The sequence below is a fragment of the Vigna unguiculata genome, chromosome 4, assembly GCF_037176805.1.
Source record: "Vigna unguiculata cultivar grain cowpea cultivar isolate G323 ecotype 2 chromosome 4, ASM3717680v1, whole genome shotgun sequence".
NCBI classification, from domain to species: Eukaryota; Viridiplantae; Streptophyta; class Magnoliopsida; order Fabales; family Fabaceae; genus Vigna; species Vigna unguiculata.
This window is the reverse complement of record NC_140795.1, coordinates 8,200,801-8,226,569: the sequence shown is the minus strand read 5'-3', so window position 1 is coordinate 8,226,569 and position 25,769 is coordinate 8,200,801. Positions and strand designations below refer to the sequence as shown.

Sequence of the window (25,769 nt, the reverse complement as noted above, 5' to 3'; positions counted from 1 at the left end):
TTAAGAAACATGAACTATTTATGATATATTCTATAGAGTTATCTGCTTAATAATGTAGAACATAAAGGTAGAACAATTTTGTATAATATTCTTATACACATAAGGTACTATCATTACTTTTGTATTATCCAATTCTGCATAATTACTGAACACATACCTTCCTTCCAAACCCTTAAATATAATGAGAACCATCAAATGAAACTAAAGAAGTATAACAAGTAACTCGTTTTAAATAATAGACTATTATAAAGAAATAAATAAACAAATTTACTGTTTCTTTTTTACCATTTCGTAAATTTCACTTATGAAGTTATCTTTTACAAATTTTGTTTTTCTCTTTGTTCCAAAGTATAGCCGTTTTAGCAATTTAGTTATATATTAAAATTATAATTAGTTTGAAAATGTAAGACAACAATGGTTTTTCAGGTATACTTTTTATATTTTAAATACTACAAAAACTATTACATTACATAAAAAAATCATTTATAAATATCTAAACTATTGGTAAATCTTGACTAATAATTTTCAACAAATCAAAATAATATGCTATATATATATATATATATATATATATATATATATATATATATATATATTATTGTTATTAATAAAATAAAGATAAATAATTGTAGGGTTAAATATGTTTTTGGTCTCTAAACTTTCAGTGAATTTTGAAATTAGTCTATTTCGAAACTTTGGACTTATTTAGTCCTTCAATCTATCGAAATATGTGCATTTAGTCCTTTTAATCAAATTTTGTTAAGTTTATTTGACATTTCAAACATATTTTATAATGGTATTTGACCTAACATTAAAGCAAAAATGTGTCAAATAGTATAAATAACTCAAATACAATTTTTATTGTTTTATGTAATCTCCAATTTATTATTTTTAAATAAGAACCTATTAAAAAAATCAAGACCATAATTATTACTAATAATTACTAATAAAAGAATAATTAAATATTAAATATGAAAATAATTATTACTAATAAAGACACAATCATGATATGAAAATAATACATAATAGTTAATTTTTTCTTTTATGTTCATGAAAGATTACTAGACAAAAAAGTTATATTTTTATTTTTTTAAAATGAACAAAACATGTGGAAAATGGGAATAAAACTAACGATTTATGTTTAATTTTTTTTACATGAAAGAGAATATGAAAGAGAGTGAAAGATAATAATCAAAATGTACAATGGATAAAAGAATTCTTCATGAGTTTTTAATTTTTTGATATATTTAATTTTATGTTTTACTAATTTTTTAACATTAAATTACGTGGTTTTTTTAAAAAAAAGTAAAAAATGTATGTGATTTAATTTTAATAAATTTTCATTATAAATATTAGTGAACATACATGCATTATGTACACGCTTGCCTTCACATTCTTTTGCAAAAATAAAAAATAATAAAATTGTAATTATTATTATTATAATTATAATATAGGTTAAACATATTTTTTATTCTTTAATTTTGAATAAAAATTGAAATTAGTCCCTCTTTATAACTTTGATCTAATTTATTTTTCAATTTTTAAATACAATTAATCTAATCTTTTTAATTAAATTTTGTTAATTTTATTTGAAGTTTCAAATGTCAAATCTTGTTAACTTGAATTGAAAATGGACTAATTTTAATTTTCAATCAAAGTTGAAAGTTAAGGTATCAAAAAATATATTTAACCCTTATAAAATATTTTTTGTAATTTTAATGTTTATAATTTCTATTTATTTTCTAAATAATTTTATAATTAAAAGGTGTTAAATTTAGAAAAATGTCAAATAAAAAAAAGAATTAAATTTAAAGAAACAATTAGTTAAAAGATAAAATTAATAAAATAATTATTTTGATTGAAAAAAATCATTTATTTAATTGGAAAACAAATGTGACACAAAACTAAAAAAGAAATATAAATTTTAAAATTTGGGAAGATCACGGCATCTTTCGACCTCGAAGAAGATCCGTTCTTTAATATTTTAAAATTATTTATACAATATAATTTTTGTAACAATTATTATTATTATTTTTTAATAAAATAAGTATGTTCTTTAATAAATAAAAATAATTGCTTACTTAATATAATACGTAACAACACAATTTCTACTCAAAATTATCTAAATAACTTTTCTAGTTAAAAATAATACCAGATATATTTTCTAAAACAGATCTAACAATTTTAGGTATATTTTCTCAAAACTGCATCACTTTAATATAATAAAAATTTTATTATTTTCTGAGTGTAATAACAGTATTTTTCAAAATTAATATTAAATATATTAACTTCCTTCGCATAATTGTTTTTTGCAATCCTTTTATTTAATATTTATTTTTAATATCTCTTAAACTAAAAAAAGGAGAAGACAATTTAAAAAAAAATTAATCTTTTTTAATTGTAATATTTAATTATAAGTTGTATTATCTTTTAAAAAATTTAAAATAGGAATTCACATACGTGACAATACTTGAAATTGACTATATGTTTTCACTAGTAGTGGATAATGTTTTCTTCATGATTGTGTACTAAATTAAAGTAACTACAAATTTAAAACGGGAAAGTATTATATTTTTCGGTGTTAGAGTATTTCATTATATAGGTATCAAAATGGATACAAATTTTTGTGTTAATTCCATATCTCATAAGTTTTAGTTTGATTGGGCAAAAAAAAAAATACAATTTCTTTGTTAAATATGAGTCAATGTAACATCTCAATTTTAATAGTTTAAAATAACTAATAAAATAGGATATTTTACTCAAAAAACAAATGATAGTGTATATTAATAGTCTTATAAAAAAATATGACTATAAAGATATTACCTTTATACAGTGGCGGATCTTGATTAATAATTTTGGAGAGTCAAAATAATATATTCAAAATTCAAAATTTATATATTTAATTATTGTCACTAATACAATAAAAATAAAAATGAATAAATAATTTAGTATGATTGTACCTACAAAAGAAATCACACATATACAAAGGATTGTCCTCCATTCTTTCAGATTTTTGAACTCATCAATAATTGAATTAAAACTAAAATTTTCAACTATTATTTTTCAATGTAAATATTAACATGTTCCAAATAATTAATATAAAACATGTTCCTCTAATTAAACAATATGATCATTTGTATCATAATTCAGGATACCTTAAGATAAGATATTGAATTTGAATTGTTTTCATCGCCACATATAACTTTCTTTTTATAAATTTTAAAAAATAAATTCATTCTTTTATTCTTCATCAATATATCTATTTCTTTTTTTAAGTTTAAGATTAAAAAATAATTTATCATAATTTAATTAAAAAATAAAAAATTAAGAGTCATTAAAAGAAAAAAAATCAATGACAATCAAGTTCCAAATAAAAGATAGTTATGAAAAAACATATAGAACAATCATTTTTTTCTCTCATAATCATAAAAAAAATGAATATAAGACTCATAGTAAAAAATAATGTTAACTATTAAACAAATATTTCATTATCAAGTGATATAAAAAATTTACTTTTTTTTCCTTCATAAATGAAAAAAAAAATGAGAAATGAAAGCAAAAATAATAAATTTGTATTTAACTTTTTTTTTTCAAAACAAAAACAAAAGATGTGAGAATGTGAGATCATAATAAGTTGTGAAAAACTTAAAAATACAATCAAAAAATATCTTAATAAATATTTTTATCCTTTTTTACATTTAATTTTGTGTTTTATTATTTATTAACATTAAATGTTATACTTAAAATAAATGAAAAAATACTAAATTAAACTTCTATCAAAATTTACTATATATTACATATAATTTGAAAATTAAAAAAAAAATCAAAATAATTAATATATACACATAATATAAAGAATAAAGCTCTGCCACTGCCTTTATACAAACCAACTAAAAATAAAAAAGAAATTTATACACAAACTATTAACTTACAACAACTCCATGGCAAACTCCCCCAACCTAATAAACGGTTCCTCATCCACTATAAGCGCCTTTGAAACTGCAAACCACATTGCTCCCATCGAATATGTGATCATCCCAAAAACAAGACAAACAACACAAGACAAAAACACAAAAGAAAGGTAAACTAATGTGCAAAAGAATTTTCATATAATAGAAATAAAATTTATATCACATACTTGATTAATCATACAAATCATTCATAAATATAAGTATACCATATACAATGACCCAAACAAGACTCAACATCCAGATACATGCATTTGACATAGGAGATCACTGGAGACATGCACTTGAAGTAGTATTTACGCCCTACAGAGGCCATAACAAAAGGGCTATCAACTTACTACTCTCAAGGTAAGTCCGTTAACATCTTTGGCCAAGGTAAAACCCATAGACTAGGACTTCCTGCCACGCTCACCACATAACACATTCTACTCTATTTTAGTATTAATGTTTATTAGAGTATTAGGATACCTCCTTACTGCCTACCTTATGTCAATGCATACACTAACAAAACCAAGTACTAATCCTCATTGGATCAACATCAACCATTCTCAACTCAACCTCATATACACAATCTCATATTACATTTCATATATTTATCTTTTCTAAATCAATCATTCATAAAAGATATAAAGCTTCTAAAACAAACCAATCAACAATTACTATGGTTTTGATCAATTTGCTCAACGAACACATCTTCTCACAAGGTGAAAAGTGCCTTTTCGACCAATGACCAACTGCTCACCCAACGAATGTATCATTGCTCGCCCAACAAGAATCACTCGCCCAACGACTTCCAAATGAAGAAGTCTTTAACTTTGAAACTCGCCTAGCGAGACGCCTCACCTAGTGACTTCCCAAGTCAGGGAGCTCTTGACTTGAAAACTTGCTCAACGAGTTTGCGAATCTTCATAATTCTGCAGATCAGCATTCTGCACAATTCTATAGATTAGCCCATTCACCTAGCGAGTAATGCTCGCTTAATGAGTCTGCATAATTCTACAAAATCTAATTTCTGCATAATTATGCATACTCAAGCCTGTCTAGACAACCTAAGACCCTTCTCAGATGCAATCACATATCAAAATCAGTATAATACAAACATCAATACCAATTAACCTCAATTGAAATACTAAACATCAACAATTTTATTTGAACAAAATTTAAATACTTAGATTTCATAGCTTTCACATATCACAAATCATTCAACAGTTCAAGTAAAACAACCAATCACAAGTCACACTACAAACATACAATTACAATTTCAACATGCTTGTAGCTTTAAAATAATGCTATTAGTTTCCCTTACCTATATCCTGCTTAAACAATTTTATGAATGCCAAACACCTCTAACTCCACAGGATACTCTATCTACAAATAGAAACATCACAAGAACGATCATGACATACCGTTATGATCATTGATCAACAGAGACTTATACTGAAGAATAAAACGTCTCATTCAAGCGGAAGAGAGCTCACATGCAACAAAAAACAGAAAAAGACCGAAAAGAGAGTGGAAACTCAAGAGAGACCAGCGGCGGAGTATTATGGGTGCAGGAGGGCCTTGGCCACCCCAAAAATTTTGAATTTTTTTTTACGATAGATATTTTTATTTTTATTTTATTATAGATATTATGTATTTTGATTTTATTTTGTTATAAGTATTAAATCAAATATTTTATTTCTTTTATAAACATAATAATTAATACTAATAAATAATAAAATATAAAATCAAATATAATAAAGAATAAAGATTAAAAAGATTTATCAAGATATTTTTTATTATTTGTTTTCATTATAGATTGTGTTTTTCATAAATTGTTCTCATATTTCATTCTCATATGTTTTCTTTTGTTTCTGAAAAGAAAAAGATCTATTATTTTTTCTCTTATTTCTCCTTTATTCTCTTCCATCCTCGAGGAAGAAAAAAAGAAGGTAATTCTTTCGTCTCACTTGATAGTAAAATATTAATTCAATAATTTATTTAATGAGCCTCTTTTATATGTCGATGCCTTGAATTTCTTACAAATTGTTCTCATCTTCCATTCTTACCTATTTTCTTTTGTTTCTGAAGAGAAAAAGATCAATTATTTTTGCTTTCATCTCTCAACTGTTCTCTTCCATCCTCGAAGAAATAAAGAAGAAGGTAATTCTCTTTTGTCTCACTTGATAGTGAAATATTAGTTTAATAATTTATTTAATGAGCCTCTTTTATATAATTTTTTATTTTATCAACATAGAAGAAAAAAATGATTGTACTGTGTGTGTTTTATAATTGAATTTTAAGTGTGGTTTGATTATCATCGAATTTTCTTTTGGTATTTATGTCTCTCAATTTTTATTAGATTATGATAAATCATTTTTTAGTATTATTTTTTTAAATAGGTATATTGATGAAGAATAAAAGAATAGATTCATTTTTTAAAAGTGATAAAAGGGAAGCTACCCGTGAAGATGGAAACAGGACAAATTCAACTCTTCCAGATATTCTGAAGCATGATACTAATGTTCTAATTGTTCAATCAGAGAAGCCCCCTTTTAAGGTTCAAAAAATTATAGGTGAGGAGTTTCATATTAATTCCTTGGAACGTGATCCAGGAAAACGTCTTCAAATATGGGAATATCCAATGAGTCAAAGAGATGAGATTCGAAGAACTTATTTAAAATGGGGTCCATATCAAATGCAACTTGAAAACTATCCTTATTATAAGGAAAAAACATCCAAGGATATTTCAATCTAGTTAGTTTAAAATGTTTCCTTCTTGGCTAGAGTATTCCCCAGCTAATGATAGAGCTTATTGTTTGGCATGTTATCTATTTAGTTTAAAGCCAGATGGTCATTTTGGATTATATGTGTTTACTAAACAAGGTTTTAGATCATGGAGAAAGGTTAATGCAGGAAAAATATGTGCATTTCTCAACCACATTGGAGATAATCCTTGCTCACCGCATAACAATGCAATGAAAGCTTGTGAAGACTTGTTGAATCAATCTATGCACATTAATAACATTATAAATATTCAAAGTTCAGAACAAGTCTGCAAGAATCATTTACGGCTCAAAACCTCTATTGACACAATTCGTTGACTAGCATTTCAAGCTTGTGCATTTAGAGGCCACGAGGAAACACCAAAGTCAAGTAATAGAGGTAACTTTCTTGAAATGATTAAACTTCTAGCATCATATAATGATAAAGTGGCACAAGTTGTGTTAGAAAATGCTCCGTATAATGCTAAGTATACTTCTCATCATATTCAGAAAGAAATCTTGCACATTTTCTCTAGAAAAGTAAGAAGTCACATTCGAGAAGAAATTGGAGATTCTAAATTTTGCATAATTGTTGATGAAGCACGTGATGAATCTAAAAAAAAAACAAATGGCTATTGTTTTGAGATTCGTAGATAAGGATGGTAATATAAAAGAACAATTTTTTGATATTGTGCATGTTAAGGATACAACAGCCGCCACTCTAAAAAAAGAATTGAGTATCGTTCTCTCTAGGCAATGATGGTGCTAGTAATATGAGGGGAGAATGGAATGGGTTGCAAGCATTATTTCTCAATGATAATCCTTATGATTATTATGTGCATTGTTTTGCTCATAGACTACAACTTGCTTTGGTGGATGCTTCAAGAGAGGTCATTCCAGTTCATCATTTTTTTTCAAATTTGGCTTTTATTGTAAATGTTGTGTGTTCCTCTAGTAAACTTCATGATGAGTTACAAGCTATTGAATTAGATGGAATAACTCAATTGTTAGAAATGGGTGAACTTGAAACTGGTAAAGGAAAAAATCAAATTGGCACTTTAAAACGAGTTGGTGATACTCGTTGGAGCTCGCATTTTTATTCCATTTGTAGTATGATGAAGCTATATAATGCATCTTGTCTGGTTCTTCAAAAAATTATTGTTGATGGATAAACTTATTCTCAAAGGGGTGATGTTGATGCTGCATTGAATATGTTGTCTTCATTTGAGTTCACATTAATTTTACACATGATGAAAGAGATTATGGGAATTAGTGACGGTATTTGCCAAGCTTTGCAGAAACAATCTCAAGATATATTGAATGCTATGCAATTGGTTTGTTCTACTAAAATTTTGATTCAAAAGTTGAGGGAGGATGGTTGGAAAAATCTATTAAAAGGTGTGGTATTCTTTTGTGAACAACATGACATTGATATTCCTGATTTTAATTCTACTTGTGTTGCACGTCATGGTCGTTCTTGACATAAAAAAGATCATGTCACTATGGAACATCATTTTAGGGTGAATATATTTCTTGTTACAGTGGACAAGCAGTTGCAAGAATTAAATGACAGGTTTAGTGAGCAAATAATGGAACTTTTAACTCTAAGCAATGCTTTAGTTCCTAAGGATGCTTATAAAGCTTTTAACATTGAGGATATATGCACTCTTGTGAACAAATATTATCCTTTAGATTTTAGTGAGCAAGAGAAGATTAGTTTAAAATTTCAACTTCAACATTTTATTATTGATGCTCCTAACCATCCAGATTTGAAGAATTTATCAACCATGCTTGAATTATGTCAATCTTTGGCAAGAACAGGAAAGTCAAGGACATTCTACTTGATTGATCGTTTAATTCGTCTTATTTTAACTCTTCTTGTCTCTACAATTACAACAGAAAGATCATTTTCTGCAATGAAGATTATCAAAACAAGATTGCGGAATAAAATGGAAGATGAATTTCTTGCCGACAATATGATTATTTACATTGAAAAAGAAATAGCTGAAAATTTTAGTTCTTATTCAATTATTGATGAGTTCAGGGATCTGAAGGAACAAAGGGCAATCTTTTAGATATTTGTGATTTTTTTTTAGTTATCGTTATACTGAGTTATGTATTCATTTTTATTGTGTTAGTGACAATAATGAAATGTATAAATTTTGGATGTATTATTTGGGCTCCCCCAACAATGTTGGTCAAGATCTGCCACTGAGAGAGACGATGAGAGAGACAAAACTCCTAGAAAGAAGTCAAAGAACTCTAGAAAAGTTATTTCTAAAAAGATAATCTATTTTTTAAAATAATGAAACTCATTTATAATAATTTTATATATGCTTAAAACCTTTTGATATTAAAATAATCGAGTCTCGCTAATTTTAAACTATTATCACTTTTAAGACACCTTTCTAAGATCTTACAAAAGCCAAAATTGATTTCACAAATAATATAACATTTTTTAAATATTATTTTTTATTATAATTATTTATTACTTTTTATGAAGGTTAATAAATTGATTTTTTAAATATTAGAATGTTATTTAATAATTTTAAATGATTTTAATTTTAACTTATATATTTACCAATTATATAAATTCACACCGAATTTTTATTTATTATTCTTAAAATAATAAATATATAAAATAAGTTAAAAAAATAAAATATGTTTAAAGGAGTCATTCCGCCTAAGTTGAATTTAATTAAAAAAATTATAATTTATTAAAATGAGCCAGTTAAGTTCATTCATATAATATAACTGAATGCTTGAAACGGATTTACTAAGTTTATACCCATACAAATGTCTAATAATAAGGTGATGATATAACGTAAAAAATCAATTAATTATTGATATACCTTTTCACAAAAAAAATTCTAGACTTTATTCTGTACAGTTATAAATGTCAAATTCGTAACTTTTTTATTGTAACGCATGCGATAATGTCCTTCGTCATTGCGTTAACAACACTCATGAAAAAGATCTAAACAAAAAAGTAGATTGTGATATCTATTGGAACCAAAAACTATATTTCAATTTTAGAAGACAAAATAAAGACTTAAATTTAAAGAACAAAAAATATTTAAACATTAAATTACTTACAATACAATTTACCTTTTTAAATTGTATTTAAATTAGGAAGATCTGTATTACTTTATTTTAGTTGAATCGGAATAAATTACAGAAGAAGTTTCCATTTTATAACAATAATTAAATTAATTATTAATGAAATAACTCTATTTATAGCAATCAAATTAGTCATGAGGTAACATTGTTTGATAATTGATTCAATTACTATTAAAACATCTTTTATCACAATTAATTTGATTATTCACTATTAATTTAATATGTCAAAAATTAAAAATTAATTTAATGAAGGAGAGTTAATTGAATTAATTCGGATGTAGAGATTATAAGGAATAAAAAAAGTACCGAGAATATTAATCTCGGTTAAATAAATATTATTTGATAAGACAAATATTTGAAATAAGAAAGAATTTATATATGTAAGTTATGTTTATTCTCTTCATTCCCAAAATTATTTATGCCTCTTTTTATAGAAAAAAAAAAAACATAAATAAGTTGTAAGGTTTCTCGTTCAGAGTCTAACAATTTGGCATTATGTTCTCATTCCAAACAAATAATATATCTTAGTAAATCCTCCATGACGTAGGCATGCTCATGTTGCGTCTCATTATTTAACTATAACCCCATTAGACTAACCACCATCTTTTGCTATGTTTCTTGGGCCAATTTAGCTCTTACTATTGCCATGGACCCTCTTAATCTTGTATTCGGTCTTTGGCTTTCATTTATGAACTTAATAATTGTTAAGAGCTCTAATATTAATCGATAATGTCCACATCATTTCCCGTTCTTCAAAAAGTCATAAAATTAGTCATCATTAGTCAATTAATAATAAATTTTGTTGCAAACCTTTCAGAGAAAGTCTTGAACCAATTTATTAAGTGTCATTGTAACATATAATTGGTCTTGGAAGCATGCATTGGAAGATTATAACAAGGTCATAACAGAAAAACATGAGTTCAATATATTTTTCGTACAAAAACTATTATAACAAAATTTATTTCGTCTTTAAACTAAATTATAAAGTATTTCATTCATATACTTTATAAAAGTCATGTAAAACATTCTTCCCAACAAACAATACGTGGAGGTTTATAATATAATCTATTATAGAATTTTATTTGTCACATAAAAACATTGCACATACTATTTGTTGGAGATGATATTTTGCATGACTTTCATACAATATAGAAACTAAATACTTTATAATTTCAAAATCCTTGTCATTGTAGTTGAAATGAAAAAAGGGAACTAAAATGCACAATGCCACCAGCATCCTTCTTCTTCTCTCATTTTCGACCTAATTATGGTGAATACGAGATGTGGAGGATTTTTCAGAGGTGGGGAAAGGTTTAGGAGGTTTTTAAAGATTTGGTGTTGTGAGATTTGTTGGAGTGTCTAATCCGATGGGCCTGGAAAAGAAATTAGATAATATTTGGATAAGCAATACCAAGATCCATGTAAATAGGCCAAAGTACCAAAAAAATACAATTTTACCAAAACCAATGGGATGGACGAACAAAGTGGTTGGAGAAGCAATAAGAAGGGAATTGTCGAGATATAATTGCAATAACATAGAGTGCTAGTGTCTCTAGAATGACTGAAAATCTGGCATAATTGCAAGCAGTATATTCTAGATAGAACAATATCAGATCATTGCACAATAGTGGTAAAAACTTCACTACTTGATTGGGGCCTAAAACCATTTAAAGCCTTAGATGTGTGGTAGTCAAGCACAAGTTTTAGGGAAATCATTAAAAGTCTTGGGAAATGTATAAGGTGAATGGAAGTTGTATATACATTCTTAAAGAGAAATTAAAAAGGTTAAAATAGGTTCTGAAAGAATGGAATAAAAAGGTTTTTGGGGATGTACAATATGAATAAGAAAAAGATCATATATAAAATAAGTGAGTTAAACATAAGAGATGAGAAGAATGGACTGGATGATCAAAGTAAGTTAAAGAGAAAATAACTATTTGTAAATCTGGAAATAGTAAATTCTATAATTGAAACAATACAAAATCAAAAGTCCAGATCAAGATCGTTAGGTGTAGGGGATATGAACACAAGGCTCTTCCATTTGACAACTAGATGGAGATCAATGCAAAACATGATTAAAGGAATAAACATTCAAAATGAGTGGTGTGAGGATCCCCAAATAGTAAAGAAACAAGTTAAAGAGTTCTTTCAAACTAGACTTTTAAAAAGTTCAGAGGTGAGAATACGGCTGGGAAATATAGTATTTCAATCTATCACTAAACAAGACAATTGCATGCTAACCAAAAGTTTTTCTGAAGTGGAAATAGAAAGCAACATGGAACTATAAGAGCTCTAAAAGCCTAGGACTTGATGGCTTCAATTTTAGTTTCATAAAATATTCTTGGTATACTATCAAGGAGGATGTGGGAAGTGCAGTTAAGGATTTTCATGCTTAGGAAAATGGCCAAAAGGAACTAATGCGTCATTTATCTCACTAATACCAAAGGTGGATAATCCACAACATTTAAATGAATATAGACTTATATCACTAGTGGGTGTTATATCAAGATATTATCTAAAATACTATCAAATAGACTTAAGAAAGTGTTACATAAGGTGATAAACCAAAAACAATATGCTTTTATTAAAGGTAGAAGGTTACTAGATTCTGTAGTAGTTGATAATGAAGTGGTTGATGAAATTAAAAAGAAAAAGCAAAGTGGGGTGGTGGTAAAAGTAGACTTTGAAAAGGCATATGATTCAATAAATTGGGAATTTTTGTTCTGTATGTTGGAAAGATTATGATTTTGTTCAAAATGGATACAATGGATAAAAGGTTGTTTAGAATCTACATCTATTTCGGTCTTAGTTAATGGAAGCCTGATAAGTGTCAAGAATAAGTAAATTTTTCATTTGAAATTTAACAATTATCATGTATCAAATTATGCCATTTGTGTACAAAGCAAACCTTCTTAGCTTAAGATACATAATGAAATATTGAGAAATAGAGTTTTATGAATTATAATGATATTTTGTTGTTTTGCAGTAAAGATAAAAGAAAATAGCAAGTATGCAACTGAGCCACTAGAGCTGAGCCATGGAAGTAGAAAAACCAAAACAACATATTTGAATTGTCTGGCTGAGCACAAACAATGGAGCCGAGCCTCGTGAGGAAACCCTCTTTGCAAGAAAACTTGGAGCCCAAATCCACGAGGCTGAGTAGCCAGGAAAACCCTTCCAAGAAGAAAAGGTCACGTTCTAAGCACAAGGATAAGGGCCTGAGCTGAGAAGGAAATCCACTTGTGAAGTAACCTCTGTGGCTGAGCACCGAAAGTTGGACTGAGCACCACCTAAAAATTCCTATAAATAAATACCTTGGGTCCTCATTCTAGGCATTGAGTGGAGGCTCCACAATGTAGCAATCAGATAGAATAGGGTATGTGAGGCACATAGGAGGTGCTCTTAGTGTAAATCTTATGTGTAGATGTTGCTGGAATTGCATTGTAATGTTCTATGAGTAGCTGAACTCCTTTGTGTCCAAGTTTGATGTAATCAATTCTGATTATATTCACCTCTACTTCTTGTTTGCTTTCATTCAATTGTTTGTGGTTTGATTTATGCTTAATGATGACTTGATCACTCATCTTATTTCACGGGTTTGATTTGAGTTGGAAGATTTGTCTCAACTTGTGTGGATGAATTGACGACTCATCCTATTTCACTGGTTGGGATTGAGTTGAAAGAGTGATCTCAAACTAAGGTCCAATCAATCATCATGCCTGTACTAGTGCTGAATTAGTAGCCATAGGGGATGTTGGAGGAGAGGGTCTTTCACATTAAAGTAAGGATTCATTCTACTAGGAGTTAAGGAATAATACTGGGTTTGAAGTCCTTAGGTTCTAGTGTATCAAGGATGAACCTAGATCTACATAGAAAGAGTATTCATAGGACATTAAATGATTTACAAAGTAAGTAAACAAGATGAGATGAAATCAATTCATAACCCCTACTCCACTCAATATATCTAATAACTATTATCTATTTTTACTTGCACTCTCTATTACAAACATAAAACCCAAAAATCAAACTACCAATATACTTGTTAAATTCATATGGATACAACACTTGTTGATATTATTATGTACCAATACACTTGTTAGGAAATGGTTGTTGTGAAACGGTCACCAAAGCCCAACGGAGGAATTTAAGCCAACTAAAGGATTAAAACAAGGAGATCTCTTGGCCCTATTTCTATTCTTGATAGTGGCAGAAGGTTTATCGGGACTAGTTAGGCAAGCGGTGGACAAAAACTTGTTAAAGGGTATAAAGGTGGGTAAAAAAGGAAATAGACGTAAACATGCTCCAATTCGCTGATGATACACTATTCTTTTGTTAGGCAAAAATCCAAAATATATTGACTATTAAGCGTATCCTACGAGTTTTTGAATTGGCATCATAGTTGAAGGTTAACTTTCACAAATTCAAAGTGGGGGAGCTGGAATAGATAAATATACAATTAACTGATTCTCAATATTACTGAACTACAGAAAAATGGGTGTTCCTTTCACCTACTTAGGCATGCCTGTAGGGTTAATCACAAAAAGAGTGATCTTTGGAAAGCTATGGTACAAAAGACCAGGCATAAACTAACTAAGTGGAGGGGGAAAGTTTTGTCGTTTTCTGGCTGAATTGTGCTCATAAAATCAGTCATTACAACATGACCTCTATTCTTTTTTTCCATGTTTCGAATGCCATTAAAAGTGCCAAATGAAATCTAAAGAAGAGGGTGACTAAAGAGTTATTGATCTAGAAGCTTTTAAGTTGGCCTTACTCGAAAAATGGAACTGGAGAATGGGAATGGATAAAGGTGGCTTATGGAAAGAAATTATGGAATCAAAGTTTGCATCTTGGAGGACAATAAATAACATAACCGAAAATAAATGAGTCTTGGTGGCTGAGGGGCCTTAGGAAAGCTTGTGGTAAAGGACAAAAATAGAATTTGTTTGATAATAATATCTCTTGGATTAGAGGAAGGGAAATAATATTTAGTTATGGGATGATAATTGGTTAGGTGAGTCCTCTCATAAAAAGATTTTCAAGGATGTAAGCTAATTCTCTTATAAAGCCTAAAGTGAGAGAGATAGGAAAGTGGAATAGTGAGGTATGGGAGTGGAAATTTCAATGGCAAAGGGAATGGTTCGAATGGGAAAAACCTCATCTTACTATTTTTTTGCACAAGTTATCTTATTGTGTTTTAGATATGGGCAAGGAAGATGAATGAGTTTGGAAGGATAATCACATTGATATATATACAATGAAATCAACTTATAACAAAATCACAAAAAAGAATGGTTAATATACATGATGACCTTTTGGACAACTTTAGAATATTAAAGCGTTACCAACTGCTCTACACTTTGCATGAAAGTAATCATGAACTCGTAATATGCGATAACCTCATCCTTAGAGGATTAAGTGTGAGTAACAATGTGTTTGTAATGTGTGGAAAGTGTGAATACTCAATGAATCATTTATTCTTTAGTTGCTCGATTGCTTAGAAGATATGGAAAATGTGTGATAATTGGGTAGGCATAACATCTTTAGACAAAGAACCACTTCCTTCAGTTTTGTTTTGTTTACCTGGAATAAGTAAGAAAGGTAATAATACACTTTGAAAATGTATATGAATTGTTATTATTTGGACTATTTGGATACATAGGAATAAAATCAATTTTGGGAATAAAGGATAGAAAGGAAGTATTTAACTAAGTTCAAGTTAAAACTTGACGTGATAACCAATAAAATTTCAAATGCGAGATTTTCATAAATGTTTTACGAATGTGTATGAAAGTTTTCTTAATAAAATTAAAATTTCTCTAAAAATATTAAATATCGAATATTATATATTTTTCAAATCTGTAAATCCCGTACACTTTCCAATCAACTGATTTACAATTCTGGCAATATTTACAACAAAATGTTAAGAACAATTTTCTAATATAGAATTAAATATTAACCTAATGTGAAAAAAATTCTTTACAGTTCACTGTTGGCGGTAAAGAAATTTCCTGATGACATTTAACGTAAAAACAAAACTTTCTAAAAGTAACTAATATTTTAAATATTTTAAAAAAATTCAGAACGAAACAAGTAATAAAACCCGTTAATATAAAAAAGTATAACATTTTTTTATCATATTATAAAAAATTATTGAATAATAATTAATTTTAGTAACCACAATAATTAATAACTGACTAATTTAGATACCAATTTATAAACTAAAAATTATTAATAATTAAAATAATTTTAAAAAATTATAATTAATCTCTAAATTTGTAATTAAATAATTTTTATTGTGAATTAATCTTTAAATTGATCACTAACATTAGTTACCAAAATTTTAACTATCAAAACCCTAAATTTGTCTCAATACAGGTCTTTAAATATCTTTGTTGTTACTAAGAATTTTTGTAGTGTATTTGATTTACTCACATCCTTCGTCTAGCAAGTGCAAGAATAACAAATCACATAGAAAAAGATCGAATAGAGAGAGAGAGGTGAATGGATTTCAAAGTTGATACTTATTGGTGTGTTTACATATGGTATGAAAGATCTATATTATTATCTAGCACTAAATAACCACTTTCAACTCCACATTATTCCTTGTGTTATACACAATACTACATACAATTTCAACTTAGCTTTATTTTTCTCTTGACATTCTAAAGTATCACTATTCACATTTCTCTTTTACATTATTGCACCAACCAAGCTATTCCTTGAAAATGACATGAAACACATAACAGGGAAACAGCTAGGGCACAAACAAAGCAAGAAATATGTATATAGATCTCAGGCCCACCCTATATACGTGTACACTGCAATTTTTTTTGTTGTACAACTAAATAAATCTAGCTAGAACAATTGACAATTTTTTTTAATAAAAGCAAGAAAAGAAGGAAGAAACAATGAGAGTTAATATGAAGAAAAAACAAGAAAAAGGGCTTGTAGAAAGAGAGTGCAAACAAGTATGTTTAAGGTACTCGTTAAAGTTTTTTTTTTTTTTAAAAAATGCTATTGATTCACTTTATTATAGTAGTTTCTAGTGATCATAATTTTAAAAGAAAAAAAGAGATTTATTTGGTGGTTTTCTTTAACCAGCATCCTTAATAGAGACTTGTTTACACAATTGGAAGGAAGAAATAAGGAAGCTCGAAAAAGGGATTAAGATTTAATGTGTGTTTGGAAAGCTACTTAAGCTGAGTTTTATGTGTTGTGAGGTGGATCTAATGAGTTTCTTAAACTTGGAAATCAAGGGAAGGGAAATAGGACATGTCTTGCATCAAACCCTCAAAGTCCCATTCTCCCATTCTATAGTTTTCCCCTTGCCCATGATTTCCAAAACCAAATAAATCCTCTACAACTACGTTGTTGGAGGTTTGAAAATTACGATGATGATGATGATGATGATGGTGATTATCAGTGTTACTGAAGCAACTGTTCTTGAAGTGGTTGTTGTTATGGCTTTTCTCATCAATTGGGGTACTAGAATTCTCCTCAATGCTTCTACTCTCTAGTGGAGGAAGGGAAAAGTCGCTTTCTAACCCCATTTTATTAGGTTCCAATGCCCCATAACCACCATGAACAACCCCATCATCATGATCTACCATACCAACTTGTGTTAAGCATGCAGCCATGTTGTGAAGGAAACCGGCTGCGCCGGTGGTCATGTCATAGCGGTTGGACAACAAGGGAAAGGGGTCAAATTGGTCGGTTAGTGGCATGTTATTGGCTTGCATGGATTGCATGGATGATGATGATGTTGATGAGGAGGAGTCCATGCACATGGTCATGAGGTCATGCTGATCATTCATCGCCATTATCCCCCCCATGACATCTCCAGGGTCTGATGTGTCACTGTTGTTTGGTGATGAAGTGTTGTTGTTGTTGTTGTTCATTTTCAACCTTTTCTTCAGTGTGGAGTTCCAGAAATTCTTGATTTCATTGTCAGTGCGACCAGGAAGACGTGCAGCAATCTGAGACCATCTGATATTCACAACTTCAAAATGGTTAAAACAAAGAACAATGATATTGTGACTATTAAATTTTGACAAATTTTTTTTTACAACATGAAATGTCATTTCTTAAGTGATTTTGGAATATTGAGAAAAAGAAAATAAAAAAATGGAAACCAATTAGAAAAATACACCTAAGGTTGTAAGAGAAAGTTGTCAAAATTTAGTAGTCAAAAAATCATTTTTCTAAAAGAAAATCAAAAATCACGGTTTTCAACATAGTTTTGTTAATTTTTTTAATCATAGTTTTTAGGGTTAAATAAGTTTTTGGTCCCTCAAGTTTCAGTGAAATTTGAAAACATTTTTGACCAATTTAATACATGACTTTAGTCATTTCAACCAAATTTTGTTAAGTTTATCTGACATTTCAAGCGTATTTCATGATAGTATTTTGTTTATACCGTTTACATTTTCGCTTTAATATAAACTCAAATATTATCATAAAATGCGTTTAAAATGTCAAATAAACTTATCAAAAATTTAGTAAAAAGGATTAAATTCATGCATTTTTAAAGATGAAGAACTAAATTGGTATAAAGTTTCGAAGAGAGACTAATTTTAAAATTCACTGAAATTTGAAAGATAAAAATATATTTAACCTTAATTTTTAATTATTTTTAAATCTTTGAAACTAATTTTATAACTCTCAAATATGTTATGTTAGTATATTGTATCGACGTGTCTGATAGATACACAGATACTGGTGTGATATCAGTGTCTTATATCAATATATAAGTACCTAAATACTGTTAATTGTTGAAGGAGTCATAAGATTTATTAAATAAAGAGTGAAGTATACGTCATCTCGTGAGCTTCAATAATTATAGCAAATAAAAGTTGTGTTGAAAAAGTATTGTTGACATGTGTTTAATATTTAATAATATTGATGGTTTAGAAAAGATTTTCAAAGATTTCTAGTGAATAGTCAAATGTATTATGGGTCAGGTCATCCTTAAGCAGAAAGCTAAACCATGATAGTTAAGGCAAAACTCCTGAAATGCTTATAGTCTACGTCATTTTATATATGTAGTTATACATGTTCACATCTTATATATAAAAACCTATATTCAGTCAATGTCTTAATACAAAAGATCTTACAAGGTTTTTTTTAATCAACAAAGAATATATATATATATATATAAATTAATTAGATACCGTTTACAAGTTAAATTAATCTTGATGGACAATTGTTGACTTCTTTATTAAAGTCATTTTTTGTTTATCCATTAAATCTCCATTTTAATAAAAAAAGTTTAATCTGTTTAAAGCACCTGCAATGGTAGAACCATGATAGAATTGCTTCGATTTTTAATGGACTATATTTATAATGTGACATGAAATTCAAAAACTAAAAAACGTTTTCTCCAATTAAATGAAATCTTCTAACTGTTTTACCATTCTTAAGAATCTCCAAGAGTTGTAGGTTATGTAAGTAATTTTTCTCACATAAAAGTTGTCATTTTAAGTTTAAAAGTTGTACAGATGAAAAAAAAAAAAACTCTGTAAATTTAGTAAATGTAGGTGCCATTTAATTATAAAAGCCACCAAAAATGTGTTAAGCACTCCTTTAAGTATATAAAAATAAAGATTCTCTTATTTGGTAATTAATTAGGTCTTTTTGATTATATGAAATTATATAGGAAGGAAGCTTCGACCTAATAACCAGGTTTGATTGGATTTTTTTTTTCAGTAAGAACAATATAAGTAAAAACTTAAACACAAATGAAATAAGTTTTTTTTCATAAATAAAAATTATTTAATGTATAAACCAATAAAAAAATCTCTCATTGTTTTCATATTTTAAGTTGTGTATAATTTAATTTTATAATTTACAAAAACAAAAAAAACTCATTTAATTTTTTCCAAGTATACAACCGATCTACACCCGAAATCATGGAATGCGAAAAGGTAAGAGCTTTGAGGTAATTAATTAAGAAAGTTGGCATTAATGCAATGATGTAAGAAAGTATGCATACCTGTTTCCAAGAATGGAGTGCAAGTGAATGATGAGTTCTTCCTCTTGGGGTGAGAATGCACCACGTTTGAGATCAGGTCTGAGGTAGTTGATCCAACGAAGACGACAACTTTTGCCGCACCTTTGAAGCCCAGCATTTCTCGCAATGTCACTCCAACATCCTTGTCCCTTAGTGATCATGTACCTTATCAGTTTCTCATCTTCCTCAGGCGACCACAACCCTTTTCTTAGCTTGCTCTTATTAATGTTGTTGTTGTTGTTGGTGGTGGTGTTGGTGGTGGTGTTAATGGTGGTGGTGTTGAGTTTAATGTCTTTTCCCATGATGTCAGGTTTCCTCATTTGGCAGAAAGGGTTGTGAGGGATCGATGTGTGAAAGGGTTGAGGTGAGGCCCTTATGAAGTGGGTTGTGATGGAGATCTATGAGAAAGCTATATAGGTGAATGATGGTTGTGAGGGACAGAGAGAAGGCTTCATGGGGTGGGAATGGTGAATAATGATGATGATGATGATGATGATGGTTTTTGTGGGGTTTGCTTAAAATATGAATATCAGAAATGAGATTGTGTTTGTTTGTTGGTTGATAGGTAGAGTGGAAAACGGATTGGAGGGGGACCTCCTTAACCAAGAGAGTGTGATCAACAGAAAATTAAGATTGTTGGTCTTCTTGTCTTTGACTCAATTCTTGTCTTTTTTCATTTTACTTCACTCACAAGGTAATCATACTCTTTTATGCTATGGAACACAAACTATTTTGCTTCCACTTCACATAATATACTCTCTTTCTCTTTCATCACTAAAGCTTTTAAACTTCAAATTCACGTGTGTTGATATATATACCAGTGAGAGAGAAGAGAGTTTTTAATATAATGGGAAAAGTGTGGCATGCTTGAGAAAAGTGTTTGATAATTTTTTGAAATTGTTTTGTAGTTGTGTGTAACTTACATTCTTTGCATGAGTTTCATTAGGGGGGCTAACCACTCATTGGCATACTTCTGAAGCAAACAATGTACACCTCCGTTCAAAGCAATGCCCTTTTCATACCATAAATTTATCATTTTCCTTACCACCAATTATCTTCCTACAACTACAAACTAACCTCAATTAAGCAAAGGAATAATATATTACTTTATTTTATTTTACACAAATTAGTGGTTCACAATCATCAAATTTTAAATTTATAAAGATGTGATAATTAATAAAAACAACACTTATAGATATGGTTTTATGACTTTGAGCTGTTAAGTACAAAAGCTTTTATTACCTTCTAATCTTCTTTAGTGTTGTTAACTTTTAACCTGCAGAAGTTACTGCTCAATGATGATGGTTGCAATGAATTTGCAGTACTTTGAAGACTGTTATTAATGAGTGCTATTTGTTAAAAGTTGGTTGCTTCTTTAAAGATAGTGAAGATTAATAACCGATGAAATTTGAAGAACACTTGTGGATAAATTTAGGTTGTTTTATTTCATCTTGTTAAGATTACTTAACTGTATGGATAAATTTAGGTTGTTTTACATCATGTTGCTCCATCTTTGACAAGGACTTCTACTTGCCCTTCAAGAACTCTATACGTGTATTTCTTATCCATAGTAACTACCTCACTTCATCTTTTGTTGAATTTTTTTTACCAAATCTTATGAAGCAAGCTCGTTTAATTCAACTTTCAAAACTGGTTTATAAGTTTAAATTAGACTTCCAAATTCACTTTTTAAGATGATATCAGATTATCTGAAACCTATTATAACGAGGTTTATTAATTGTTAAACCTATTATATCATCCGTTATTAGATTGTTATGGACTATTCATTAATATTTAGTCTCATGTTCAATGTATGCATGTCTCGATACGAGGAAGTGTGTTGGAGATCACACATAAACTATAGATAAAATTAATTTATATTATTAAGTGGATGCAAATTTTACTTTACAAGTTAGTTTTATGAAGTTGAGTTAGACTTTAAATCTACTTATTAAAAATAAAATAACGTTAATAGTCTAAAAATCTTTATAGTAATCTAACCATTATATACACAATAGAAGAGTACAAAACTTGAAGCCGTTGTGCATGTACAACATGGTAGAACCTCTCTTCTAAGAAAGTAAATCTGGTACAGGTTTCATAAAAATGACACTGTTTTTGGCAAATGGAAATTCAAACCTAAAGCTTAAGCTAAAAACCATAATAATTAGGAAGATCCATGTGACAAGATTTTTTTTGAACTATGTGGATAAAATATGGTTACATTCCATGATCCATCCTTTTCTCCCTGGCTTTCAAAGTACATTTCCCCTACACAGATTCCCTTTCCATTACCTAATTACCTTTGAGACAAGCCAATTAGTTTGCAGAAAATATTTCATGAAAACCTAAAATATTATATCTGTCATGGGGGAGTCTTTATCAATTCCTGCATATTGCAGGGGCAATATGGTTAATATTATTTATGTCTTCTCATTGAACTTCCACAATCTTCTGAGGAAAAAGTGTAGCTGAAACCTCTCCTCATGTATACTCAAATGTTTCAAAATCATCATATCTATCTACAGCTGTGTAGGGAATAAGAGGGAGAAAAAAACAATGATCCAAAATCATCTTATAATGCTTCTTTTATGAGGGTGTCCCAAGCAACATTCTACTTTGTTATCAAGACAAGAAAATACAACTCATATATATGTGATTTTGCATTACACTTTGTACTACATAATAAGAATGTGTTACTAGAATGTTGAGGCCAAAAAGTAGTTCAACTTTAAAACAAAAAATCATGACCTGAAAAGTGAGAACACTTGGAAAGAAATATTATATGGAAGTGTACAAGGTTGAGGGGTCACCATAAAAAAAGGGCTAAGATACAAATTCAAAATCAAGTTTTTGTGAAATTTTTAGGGACAAAAAATATATTTTATTTATTTATTATTTTTATATGATTTAGGTTTCTATTTAGGGTTAAATAATAATCAGATGGGGGATATAAAACAGATTCTTCTGCGAACAAAGTGATCCATGCTGAAATTAATCCGTGCTTAAGGTCTTCAAATTTCGGATTTTGTGAAATTAATTAAATTGGTTAAAATGAATTTAAAACTTACAAAATTTTGTAAGTTAATCTCATTTTTATTCTATATTTTTTAAAAGATTAATTTTTTCTCTCCAAACTATTATATAAAAATGTGTTTTGTTTTTAAATTAAGTTATAAATTATTCCATCTCTCAACTCTATGAAAATTATGTAAAATCCATTTGCAACAAACGATGTGATGTATTTTTCATATAATAAATAGAGTTCTACAATGAATTATAATATAATCTTTATATGCTAGAGAAAAATGCTTTATATGACTTTCAAAATTTAAAAACAAAAATAATTTACAATTTTATTTAGAAATAAATATATCAAAACGTTTTATAATTGTGTGAGAAAAAAAAATAACATATTTAACTATTTTTTAAATATCAATCAAACAGAAAAGGTATATTAAAGAAGTGAACTAATATATAATAACACTCCTAAAATGTCTCCAAAACCTTAAATTCATAGTCTCTAGGTTCAATCATCCCTGGCTTACTTTTGGCTTTATTTTCTTTTCTTATAAACACAAGTTCAGGTTGGCTTTAGTGTACTTTTTTGTTGAAACGTAACGCTATAAGCTAAAAATTATTTTTCCTTTGACCCCTTTTTTTGTTCTTGTTCAGCTATGCTTTATTGAAATCGAAGCACTTAACAGAGCGAAATTTACGTTCTAGGTATTCAAATGTTATGGAGTTTAATTTTCATGCATTGTAATCTAAATATTTTTGTACCGAATAGAAATTATTCATCTTGATTTTACTTTCCCTTCAATTTATAATTTAACCCAAGAGTTACTAAAAACACATAAACCTAGTCATTGTCAGGCTGACATGGATGAAGTCACTATTGGACGTTTTTTATGTGTGTGTGATAGTGTATAACATTTAGTTGTTATAAAATCAGAAAAACTGCACAGGTTGTAAAATTAAAGAAGGGTTTTTTCTTTTGATGATACACTATGGATTAACAAAGACAAAGAGTTTACATCAATATTTTGGATGTAGTATAGCTTATATATTAAAAAAGGTTTTTCTCAAATTAATAAAAAAGATGCAAATCTACATAAAATTAAATGTTACCACTTATCACCTAATCGCTAATGATACAACTAACTTTTCCCCAAATTAATGTCAACAAACAAACGAGAAAAAATTAAGATCTTAGAGTATCCAGAAAAGTCTCATTTTCTAACATTACTCGAGGTTTTCTTTGGGTACTCCAAGCTTTGATCACAACAATTCAAACTTGATATTGAAGAGTGCTTTGGTCATAATGTCTCCAATCTGATTTTTTAAATTACAATGCTATAAACAAATTTATTTTGATTTATCTATTTCTGTAATTACAAGATACATGACCTTGATGTGCTTTGTTCTACCATATTGGACAAGATTCTTTACAATTACAACGACTGACTTATTATCATCCCATATGACAGTAGGTTTTTCTATTTGTTGCCCCACATCATACAAAATCTCTCAACCAAATGGATTTATTTATAGATGTTGTAGCTGATATATACTAAGCTTCAATTGTGGATTGAGCCATTGTATCTTGTTTCTTTGTATTCCAAGAAAAAAACACCACTACCGAATGAGAAAACATAACTTGAGATACTATTAACATTATTTAAACTTCTTGCCCAATCGCTATTTGCATATCCTTGAAGATCTTCACTTTCATCCTTTAAAAACATAGATCATAGTCAATTGTGCTTATGTATATTAAAACTCATTTTTCTGCATAATAATGAGCTTGACTAGGTGATAGAAGTGTGGGAAACACAACATTCATCACTAGGACAATGCATAAATATGGACAACAAACTTGCAACAAATATTATATTTGGTCTAATGATAGTATACAACAAACTTCCAATTAAGCTTCTATAAGCATAAGCTTATACTTTGCCAGTAGCATCATTAAGTGAACACTTCTCATTTACCACAAGAGGTGTGTTCACTAGTTTACAGTTTCATGATTTACGTGAACACTTTTTTTGTGTAATGAAGATTGCATCACATTGGTGTATATCTATTCCAAGAAAATAATTCATTTCTCCCAAATCAGTCGTTTCAAGCTGAGTTTCCATGTCATGCTTAAATTTTCTCAAGGAATTTGAATTATTGCCAATGACCAACAAATCATGAAAATACAAGAATACAATGAGTTGCACTCCATTTCTTAATATTTTTACATACAAAGTAGCTTCACTTTCACTTTGTTGAAACCCTTTATGTAGTAGATAATTGTGAATTCTACTATATCAAGCCCTTAGACCCTGATTTAATCTATAAAGAGATTTTGAAGTTTGCAGAGTTTGTTTTCACTGTCTGGAATAACAAAGCCTTTAGGTTGTTCAACATAGATGTCTTCTTCGAACAAAGCATTTAAAGAAGCTAATTTCACATTAAAATGATAAATTTTTCAACCCTTTTTTGTTGCCAATGCAACTGGCAACCTGATTGTATCATGTCTTGCCACAAGAAAAAAAGTATCTGGAAAAATCAATTCCATGTTGTTGATGATAGCTTTAACAACCAATCTACCTTTAGTTTGTTTACAAAACCATCAAGACTAAATTTGGTTCTATAAACCTGCTTAAGACCGATAACCTTTTGATTAGTTGGCTTGTCTACAAGTTGCCATGTTCTATTTTTCTCAATCGTATTCATCTCTCCTACATAGCACATCTCCAATCATTTATTTAAGCAACTTCATCACATTGTTTAGGTTCAACTACAACAATGTAGCACCTTTTAAAAATTTCAGCAAGATTTTTAGTACCTCTAACAGGAAAATTATCACCATTATCTAAATCTTCTTGAATTTTAAAATATTATTCTTGGAGATTTTCTACTCTAAATTGATTT

General features: G+C 28.7%; 1 protein-coding gene and 1 pseudogene across 1 annotated transcript; one reads left to right on the top strand and one right to left on the bottom strand.

The window, feature by feature from the left end:
* The first annotated feature begins 4,185 nt into the window (after nucleotides 1–4,185).
* Nucleotides 4,186–8,790, top strand: LOC146886724 (uncharacterized; annotated as a pseudogene).
* Nucleotides 8,791–16,337: 7,547 nt separating this feature from the next.
* Nucleotides 16,338–20,317, bottom strand: LOC114181649 (transcription factor MYB46-like). Its single transcript, XM_028068156.2, has 2 exons — nucleotides 19,827–20,317; nucleotides 16,338–17,821 (listed from the first exon to the last, which is right to left on the bottom strand). Exons 1-2 carry the CDS (start codon nucleotides 20,162–20,164, stop codon nucleotides 17,074–17,076), a joined length of 1,086 nt encoding a protein of 361 aa, XP_027923957.2. The 5' UTR covers nucleotides 20,165–20,317; the 3' UTR covers nucleotides 16,338–17,073.
* Nucleotides 20,318–25,769: the final 5,452 nt, after the last annotated feature.

What these genes read in the sequence shown, in the direction of transcription:
- LOC114181649 (XM_028068156.2), bottom strand. Translation starts at nt 20,164, where the DNA reads ATGAGGAAACCTGACATCATGGGAAAAGACATTAAACTCAACACCACC. An exon ending in CACTCCATTCTTGGAAACAG is followed by an intron (nt 17,822 to 19,826) that starts GTATGCATACTT and finishes TGTGAATATCAG; the next exon opens with ATGGTCTCAGATTGCTGCAC.